Source organism: Fistularia commersonii, chromosome 30 (genome assembly GCF_037954325.1).
Source record: "Fistularia commersonii isolate RoL2024-O1a breed Wild chromosome 30, RoL_Fcom_v1.0, whole genome shotgun sequence".
Lineage (NCBI taxonomy): Eukaryota > Metazoa > Chordata > Actinopteri > Syngnathiformes > Fistulariidae > Fistularia > Fistularia commersonii.
In genome coordinates this window covers 580,001-590,045 of record NC_141313.1, presented here as the reverse complement: position 1 = coordinate 590,045, position 10,045 = coordinate 580,001, and the positions used below count along the sequence as shown (strand labels likewise).

Sequence of the window (10,045 nt, the reverse complement as noted above, 5' to 3'; positions counted from 1 at the left end):
TTAGCTCTGAGGTTAGCATTTGTAGTTTGATAGATATTTGTAGTTTTATTTAATGAAACAGCATCAGTTTGTTATTAAGTCTCTCTTTCTTTTTCTTCTTTCTGGAGGAAGAAATGAGCACATGACTTTAGTCTGCACATGGAGCAAAAGTTAGCTTAACTTCAAATTAGCATTTGTAGTTTAGGAAATCATTTTTGTTACATTTAATGTCCCGGTAATTGCCTCAGTTTTCCAACTGAGTCTTTTTCTTTCTCTCTTTCTTTCTAAGTAAAGACATGAGCATGTACCCCCCCATGCAACACAAGTTAGCTTAACTTCAGATTAGCATTTGTCGTTAAACAAATAACTATAGTTTCATTAGATAATACAGCTTCAGGTTTCAATTCATTCTTTTTTTATTTCTTTTTGCTTCCTTTTATTTATTTTGATGTAAAGTATGAACGGCTAACATGGAACACAAGATAGCTTGACTTCTGATTAGAATTTGTAGTTCAGTCAATAAATGCAGTTTCATTAAATGAAATGGCCTCAGTTCTTAAATGTGTTTTTCCTTTATTCATTTCTGTCTTACCTCGAAAAGAAAAGAGCACATGAGGCCCCAAAACATGGAACACAAGTTAGCAATACAGCCTCAGTCTTCCTTTTAACTTCCTTTCTACCTTTCTAAGTATAAACACTGAATGTGGATCACAAGTTAGCTTAACTTGCCATTAGCATTTGTAATCCAGTCAGTAAATGTATTTTCATTTAATCAAACGGTCTCAGTTTTCAATTGCGTCTTTGTTTTTTCTTTCTTTCTGAGTATAAACAGTGAATGTAATTTCATGAAATGAAATAACCTCAGTTCTTTAATGCGTTTTTCTTTATTTATTTAAGAAAAGAGCACACGAGCCCCCAAAACGTGGAACACAAGTTAGCTTAACCTCTGATTAGCATTTGTAGTTCAGTAAATAGTTTCATCAAATAATACAGCCTCAGTTTTCAATTGAGTCCTTCTTTTAACTTCCCTTCTTCTTTTTAAGTATAAACACTGAATGTGGATCTCAAGTTCGCTTGACTTCAGATTAGCATTTGTAGTTCAGTCGATAAATGGAGTTTCATTTACTTAAATGGCCTCGGTTCTTAAATAATTAATCTTCTGTCTTCCTTGGTAAAGAAAAGAGCACATTTTGCCCCCCAAACACGGAACACAAGTTAGCTTAACTTCTGATTAGCATTTGTAGTTCAGTCGATAAATAATGTAGTTTCATTGAAGCAAACGGCCTCATTTAATCATTTACGGTTTTTCTTTCTTTCTTTCTTTCCTGTTTGTGAGGAAAGACAGACCTGAGTGGAACCGGCGTGGGTCCCCGTGGGTCCCGTGGGTCCGCGGCGCGGCCGCCTTCCGAGCGGATCGGTGCCCTTCCCGGATTGGTCCAACCTCCCGGCCGCGCCCGCCTCCCATTGGACGCGCTCGCTGCCGATCATCGCTCGGAGGCCCCGCCCCCTCCCCGCGAGCCTTCAAATAACCGGCGCGGCGGCGGCGCGACGCATCCGGTCCGGTCCGGCGCGGGAGTGCGTGTCAGCCGCGGAGCGTCGAGCGATGAGCACAAGCCCCGCGCGGCCCCGCACAGCCCCGCAGCCATGGACCTCCGCAGGACGCTCGCCGCGGCGCTCTGGATAGTCGCCCTGAGCCGCCCGGAGGACTGCGGCGCAGAGGAAGGTACGTGACACCGGCCGCGCGTGCACGCACCGGCGGCGTCCTGTGGTGCGCGAACAACGTGCGCGACGTGACGAGCGGGGAAAGTCATCGGTCCGCGGGCAACGAGCCGCCGATCGAGCGGGGGCACGCGCGCGCAACTGGTTTCCGCCCCCGACCGGACGAGGACGCCGCGAGACACCGCCGGACTTCCGGCGTCCTCGCGCACTTCCAAGAGTTGGGCGCCGGAAGTGGACCCGGACTCGAGCTCCGGAGCGGCTTTCCGCGTGCGCACGCAACCCAGCAAGCACGCATGTGTCCGTGTCCGTGTCCGCGGTTCGCGTACGCCGCGCGTGCGGAAAAACGTCCGCGCACGCAAGACTTTTGCTCCTGCGCGAGGATCACACACACACACACACACACACACACATACACACATACACACACGCACGCGCGCGCGCGGACCCGGCTGCGATGGGTGAGGGGGCGCGTGCTGGAACGCGAGCGAAGACAAAAGAGTGCGCGTGCGCGTGATTTCAGCAAACCTTTTTAAACCTACTTCATCAGTACTAGTACTAGTACTAGTAATACTGCTAGTTCTACTAGTACAGCTAGTACTGCTAGTCCAGGTAGTCCCCAGGCAGTGCAGAGGGATCTGCTTCCTGGCTGGTCCACTTGTCTTTTGTTCTTTCCCTGAATGTCATACTCCTTCTACTTCTGCTCCTTGCACGCAGACACACGCATTCGCACACGCACGCACGCTCGCTCGCTCGCACGCACGCACGCACGCACACAAACACACACACACACGCACACACACGCACACACTCACACACAGTGAACATGCCTCCCACATCTTGAGGTAACTGGGCCGGTGTTAATACAAGCCAGGAGCTCCTGTCAGGCGTAGCCTGGTGTTGCCACGGCACTTAATGGAGCTCCTGGAGCTCCTCCTCCTCCTCCTCCTCCTCCTCTTCCTCCTCCTGGTGCGTCCCAGCGTCCTCCTCCACCTCTGCACCTTCACATCAGGCCTCCCTTCTCATTCCCGCTCTTCACCGCTAACACACCTTGGCATCTCATCGCCGTTTCATTTACTCCCCCGCCCGGCTCCGCCCGCCGCCGTCCTGCAGCAGGCGGGGGAGGAGAGGGCGGCGGAGCGACCCAACCCGCCGGCTTCTCCCGTTGCGATGGGGCGGAAGGGGCGGCGAGCCCGGTTCTTCTTCATGCTCGCCCGTGGAGCTGGAAGGCCTCGAAGGGGTCAAAGGTCACCTCCTGGAGGCGGCGTTGAAAAAATGTCGTCATATAACCACCAGGCCCTTCCGGGTTCTCGGGAGAAGCTGCTTCAAAACGAACATATTTGGGTGCTGTGATGCCCTGCAAACACACCTGTGTGTGTGTGTGTGTGTGTGTGTGTGTGTGTGTGTGTGTGTGTGTGTGTGTGACCACGACTTCTTCCCCTATGAAAGGTAAAATTGATTTGTGGCAATGTCCGTGGTGGCACCATGACGATATTTTTGGTGTGTGTGTGTGTGTGTGTGTGTGTGTGTGTGTGTGTGTGTGTGTGTGTGTGTGTGTGTGTGTCCGTCCACGACCTCCTCCCCTATGAAAGGCCAAATTGATTTGTGGCTGTGTCTGTGGTGGCACCATGATGCTATTTTTGTTTTTCTTTTGTGTGTGTGTGTGTGTGTGTGTGTGAGACGCCCCCCCCATATCTCCTCACCCTCCGAGGTGAGAAGCTCCTCTCCATCCGAACTGGAGACCCATTTCCTTGGTGCCTTGTTCGTTACTACAGTAACGTGAGCTGGACGGGGTCGTCGGATGGCGGCGGTTGAAGCCGAGGCGTGAAGGTCTCGGGGGCTCCTCGTCTTAAGGTCACCCAAAGGTCGCCTGCACAAAGAACACAAACCCTGGTGGACGTGGCAGGAGGACCTCCTCCTCCTCCTGCTCCTCCCGTGTCTCCTGACACGCAAATCATGGCTGCCTTTTTGCGGCGGGACAGTAATGGATTAGAGGAGCGCTGGCTGGCAGGCTTTTCAGTCCTGGGGTGTCTGAAGTTGATAAATGTCACATTTCTGTGTGTGTGTGTGTGTGTGTGTGTGTGTGTGTGTGTGTGTGTGTGTGTTGCTCCTGGCAGAAATCTCAGCCTGGGCTGTTTTGCATGGAGAGTAAACACCGACCGCATTAATGTGCGGCTCGACGTGGGCGGGCATGTTGGGAATTGAACTGACAACAGTTGGTCGGCTCGCCGTTCCCTTGTTTTCCAGGGGATGATGGAGAAGAAGGAGGTGGAAGAAGGTGGAGGAGGTGGAGGAGGAGGAGGAGGAGGAGGAGGAGGAGGAGGAGGACAAAACACAGAACTCGCCCACTTATTCAGGCTTTAGCATGAAGAACATGAAAATAAATTTACGGAGACAAGCAGCACTTGGAGCCTCCACCCTCCTCCACCCAACCATCTGTACTTTAGCGCGGTGGCGCCGCTAGCCCCCCCCCCCCCCCCCGCCGCCCCCCCCGCGCTCTATTTGATGAATAGCCCTGAGAGCGCCGCAGCCGCTCTTAATTAGATCTAAGTAATATTTGTTCTCCGTTCCGCACTCGGTTCTGGTTCTCCCTTCGATCTGAGCCGCTGGAACTCCCCCGGGCGGGAGGAGGAGGAGGAGGCGGGGCTTATTGCTTAGCGCTTCCAGAGCTGCTGCGTGCTCTGTGGAAGCCTTTAGCGCGTTAGCGTGGAGCCGCCGGACGCCATTTCGCTCGCAAACGCCGACGTCTACGGCCGCTCGTCATCCTCGGCCGGAGATCCGCACCTTCTGAGTCACAACGTTCGATGACTCGGATGGACGTGATCTTCACCTCGCTGCAGCTCCTGCTCGGTGTCGAGCGCGAGGACGCAGGAAGCGGTGGTTCAGCAGGGTTAGCCTATGGCCGCTACGCTAACGCTAACTGTAAGCTTTGTCTGAAAGAAAGGTTCTAAGCATGTTCTCGATCAAAGAGAGGTGTCCACCCTCTGGGTGGAGACTTGGAGATGCTTCCACGTTCCTCCATCCACTCCAGGGACGGCAAGGAGCCCTGCGTCCTCGGAGCGCAGCGTTCTGATTGGGTGACGGAGCTCCGGCGTCAGGACGCCGTCGGCTCCAAACCAGGTTGTGCTGATCTCCATGTGGTTACCCCGCCTCTCCTCCGTTCTTCTGGAACACGACCATCCGTTGTTCTCCAGCGTGCGAGATGCTCTTCTTCTAGTAACTGTCGCAAGACGAAGGTCTGCCTCGCTGCCCGGCCGAGGACACCTGAACATCTTCTGCTCCGGGTTCCACGCGGGCTGCACTTAAGCACCACAAGCTGTCCTTCCTCCACATCACCTTCACCCTCATCTTCACGGTCACCTTCATCTTCACCTTCATGGTCTCCTTCATGCTCATCTTCATCATTGCCTTCGCCCTCATCTTCATCGTCACCATCACCCTCTCCATTATTGTCGCCCTTCACCCTCATCTTCATTGTCACCTTCACCTTCATCTTCATCTTCATGGTCTCCTTCATCCTCATCTTCATTGCCTTCGCCCTCATCTTCGTCACCATCACCCTCATCTTCATCATCGCCTTCACCCTCATCTTCATGGTCTCCTTCCTCCTCATCTTCATGGTCTCCTTCCTCCTCATCTTCTCCCTGGTCTTGTGCGTCTGTCAGATGCCACCATCCGGTCATGTGACTTCTTAATGTGCTTTCTGTGTCCGCCGGTCGTGCGGCGCCTCGTCTGAGACGAGGACACGCCAGGAGAACACACACACACACACACACACACACACACACACACACACATGCGTGTGCGTGAGGACAGGCTGACATATGTTCGTCTCCTGGCTCTGCACACGAGGAGCCGGCGCTCCACGGCCGGCGTGTCGCACCTGCTCTGCGCTCTTCTGACTCTCCACTGGCTGGGATTTCATCTCCTGGGGGAGAACATCCAGGAGCAGACCTTCTCAGGCTGCAAGGAAATGTCACGGGCTGACATGGATCTCCATGTTTGCCTGATGGTGCAGAACAATTGACCCGTGTCTCCGTCCCAGAGGAGATCCACCTTCGCCCGTCTGCTTGCTCAGGAATCAGCATCTCCATGTTCTCCTGCCCGGGTCCTCCTCCGCTTCTCCTGCCCATGGAGATGAATGATCTGTGAGGAGCGTCGCACTGCATCTGTTAGCCTGCGGAGCTGGAGGTGACATGGTTCTCCTGGTTCCTCCCTGATTCCTCCCTGGGTCTTCTCTGGTCCCACGCTTGGCTTTGCTCTCCACGGAGTCTGCATGTTCTCCTGGTTCCATGTTCTCCTTCCTGAGTTCCTCCCTCAACCCGCTGGTTCCTTGAAGACTCATCAGATGATTGACAGCTGACCCGTCTGGGTTAAGCCCCGCCCCCCGGCCCGGGCACGGCCGGGATTGGCTCCTCCTCGGCTGATCGTCTCACGATCCGACGGCCGGGTGCGGATCTCCGGCGCGTTCCTGGGTAGGCCGACGGCGTCCGGCTCCGGCCAATCAGAAGAGCCGTCTTTGGCGAGCCGGCGTTTTCACGGCGTCCTTGCGTGGCGTCCGTCCGCCACTCGTCACGACGCTTGCCGCCATTTATCTTCCTGAGAGGCGTTTGACCTTTCAGACTCATTAACCGCCGCCCGCGTGCCGACAGATGCGCACACACACACAAACACACACACAGGTGAAGTGTGTGTGCAATGATGTGTGTCAGACTGCCAATATCACATTAAGCAGCTTGCCATCTTCACCCCCTCCCTCTTTATCTCCTCGTCTACACACTCCTGTCCTCCTCTTCTTCATCCTCTTCTTCACCCCCCCACCCTCTCCCCGTGTGGACTTTGGTCGCTGACCTGGAAAATTGCCTGACCTTTTAATGTCCGTCTTCCCCGGTGATGAATAAATACATAAAATCCTCCACTGCCACCTCGGCCTCCAGCCTGCAAGCTGGAGAGAAGATAGGCAGAAGATAGGCAGGAGATCACGTCCATTCTGGGGGACGCAAATCCGTGGACGTCCCCCTGTGGAGAAGACCGTCTGTGACGGAGGCTGGCGGTGGGGAAGACAGCCTTCCCTGTGAGACGCTCATGCACGTGCTTGTGCACGTGGCAGCGAAAGGTCAAATGGTGACCTTTTGGTCCGGGGATGTTCTGCAGATGCAGAACCCTGAGCCACCTTGACCCTCACGACACGTCGGTCCGAAGTCTGCAGGGGAACCTCGTCCCCGTCCGTCGGATTTATCCTCATTAAACAAGGAAAGCGAGAGGAGGAGGACCACACCTTCACACCTTCACACCTTCACACCTTCACTGCAGCCCAGCAGCTCCTGCATGGCTTTGCTCTCCATGGACACACACGTTGCAAGAACTGTAATAACCTTGTAACGGCGCTGTAATAACATGGTAATAGAGTGGGTTCCTCTTTAATCCATTGCTAAGGTGTCCGGGGTCGAGGAGAAGCCGTGCGTTGGACTTCCTGTGAGTTCCTGATGGAACCTCGTTCCTTCCAGGAGATAGACACGTCTTGAAGAAGACAAAAATAAAATAACAATGAAATAAATAATTAGAAGCGCCTCTTTGCTGCCGTGGCTTAAACTTTGACTTCGTTATGTGATTTTTCAATATCTCACCTCGGTCCGGCGGGCGGATCACAACTGTGTGTGTGTGTGTGTGTGTGTGTGTGTGTGTGTGTGTGTGTGTGTGTGTGTGTGTGTGTGTGTGTGTGTGTGTGTGTGTGTGTGTGTGCGCGCGCGCGCACAGAGCTGTTTTCTGCAAGAATTGGTTTATGTCATGTAATTGGTTTCCCTCCGCGCATGTAATACATTTTCCGTGTGTGTGCTTAGCAGGTTTGTGTGTGTGTGTGTGTGTGTGTGTGTGTGTGTGTGTGTGTGTGTGTGTGTGTGTGTGTGTGTGTGTGTGTGTGTGTGTGTGTGTGTGTTAGATGCCTCCTCAGTGGCTGATATGGAAAGGGAGGTCTTTGCCCAGAAAGTTGTAAAATAAAATGTCCTCCTCTTCTTCTTCCTGCTCGTTCCGTCTAACTCACCCTCACAATTGAACCTGGCAGTATTTCAGGGACTGAGTGGTTTTGAGTTAATGGTAAATTACCTGCGTCATTGAGGCCCTGTGTGTGTGTGTGTGTGTGTGTGTGTGTGTGTGTGTGTGTGTGTGTGTGTGTGTGTGTGTCCGGTGTTTAGACGGGGCAGAGTAATGGACTTTGCCGGAAGGTCATTTGAAGGAGGCTGCTGTTAAATCAGCGGAAGCGTCTGAATCCAGAGGCGGACATTTACATCAGAATGTAAATTAGTGAGATGCTGATGTTTTCGGTGCAGGAACATCAGCCAGCTGTGTGTGTGTGTGTGTGTGTGTGTGTGTGTGTGTGTGTGTGTCAGGAGGTGTCAGTTCACTGCCTGAGCCCCTGCCAGTGTGCCCTTGAGCAAGGCATCAGACCTCCTCTCTGTTCCCTCCTGCCAATAACTACCTCTCCATTGATGCACATTTACAACTTCTGTGTGTGTGTGTGTGTGTGTGTGTGTGTGTGTGTGTGTGTGTGTGTGTGTGTTTCAGTAGTTGAGAGTTCACTTCCAAATGCTGCCAACTTGCCCTTGAGCAAGGCATCAACCGCCCAACACGCTCCCTGCTTAGCCTTGTCAGTCTGTGACCTCTACATTGATGCATGTTTACAAGCTGTGTGTGTGTGTGTGTGTGTGTGTGTGTGTGTGTGTGTGTGTGTGTGTGTGTGTGTGTGTGTGTGTGTGTGTGTGTCAGCCCTGCATGCGGCTGCCGTGCCCTTGAGCAAGGCACCATGTGCTGCTCCCTGCAGCCTTGTCATTGCGTGACCTCCCCAGTGGACAGGCGTCCACCAGTTTGTGTCCTGGGAAGCGTCGGTCGTCTTGATCCTGCACCGGCACGTCGGAGGCTCAGTGACGCCCGTTCAGTCCCGCCTCGCCGGGCGTCGGGTCCCGAGGACGCCGTCCGTCCGTCCGTCCGTCCGTCGGCCGGTCCGAGGCTGCAGGGGACGAGGGCGCGAGGGGAGGAGGCGATTGAAATGCAGCTGGGAGAGGACAATACCCAATCTAATCTGTTTATACAACCTCACCTCCACTCTCCCTGCTGTCTCCTCTCATTTCAAACTTGACAAACAAATATGCACATTTTGTGTGTAAACACACACACACACACACACACACACACACACACCGGGCTGTGCACTTTATGAAAGGAACAGAGGTCCTTTGCTTATCTCGCAGGTGAAATCAGGAAAAATGGAAGTGTTGCATTTGCATTTTAATTCGCCCTCAATCAGGCTTTGTGTTTGGCGTCGCGGGGAAATTGCCCGGCGTTTGCTCCCCGTCCATGTTTGCGGGGCTCTGCCGGAGACGCTTCCAAATTCAAATCCGGAGACGCGGCCTCCTCCATCCCTCCATCCCTCCAACCCTCCGCCGTTCTCTTATTTTACATCAGCCTGCCCTTTTATTATTCACCCTTACTTTCTTTCAAGTCGGCCTTTTAAAAATTTGTATTTATAAATAGTTTGGGAGCTGGGTGGCGCGGCGGCTAGCGCTTTAGCCTAGCAGCTAAAAGGTGCCTGGTTGGATTCCCATGGGGGGGGGGGGGGGACCTCCTGTGTCGGGTCTGCATGGGGTTCTTCGGGGTTCCTCGGGTTCTCCCACAGTCCAACACATGCAGGAGGTTTGCTGTGCAGACGTGCTAACGGTGGTTTATTTGTCCACGAGCTCCTGCGATGGACCCGTCAAAGCTGGGTTTGGTTCCGGCTCCTGCGACCCTGAGCGCTGATGATCGAACCTCTGAGGAGGACCGGGGTTCCGAGGCGCTGCGACCCTCGGGCTTCGACTCCGTGTTTGTCGTTTCTGCACCGGCGACCCCGGAGCCGATAAATCATCCGCCGTTTGTAAAGCAGGGGCAGAAAACGAGCAGAAGCCCGGCAGCAGGAAAACAAGACGTGCATATTTGACCTTGACCTCGACCTCCAGGTGCCCTGGTTGGTTCCTGCGTATCGACGGGACCCCTCACCCCATTGGCCGAGGGCCCCGGCGCGACCTCTCGGCGCCGCGGCGGGTGAGGCGGCGTTCGATACCTGGCGGCCTGAAGGGGGGGGGGGCAAGACAACCGGCCTTCGACCTTTGACCCCGGAGGGGGGTCGGAGGGAGTCGATAACGGGGAAAATGAGTGGTTAAAACCTGCAAAGGCGTGCGCACATCGGCCACAGTGGCCCCACCTCCTCTCTCAGGATGGTCATGTGACCTCAGGTCCATGTCCAACGCGTCGCTAACGAGGCATCCGTTAGCGTTTCCACAGCGACAGGGAGGAAACGCAGACAAACAAACCAAAGAAG

General features: G+C 54.0%; 1 protein-coding gene across 2 annotated transcripts in view; it reads left to right on the top strand.

The window, feature by feature from the left end:
* The first annotated feature begins 1,550 nt into the window (after nucleotides 1–1,550).
* Nucleotides 1,551–10,045, top strand: part of epha10 (EPH receptor A10) — an 80,167-nt gene continuing 71,672 nt past the window's right edge. For both annotated transcript variants that reach the window (XM_086178182.1, XM_086178183.1), the window contains exon 1: nucleotides 1,551–1,702. In XM_086178182.1, coding sequence (XP_086034308.1) covers nucleotides 1,624–1,702 — 79 coding nt within the window. In that variant the 5' untranslated portion in view covers nucleotides 1,551–1,623. The remainder of the gene's footprint in view (nucleotides 1,703–10,045) is intronic.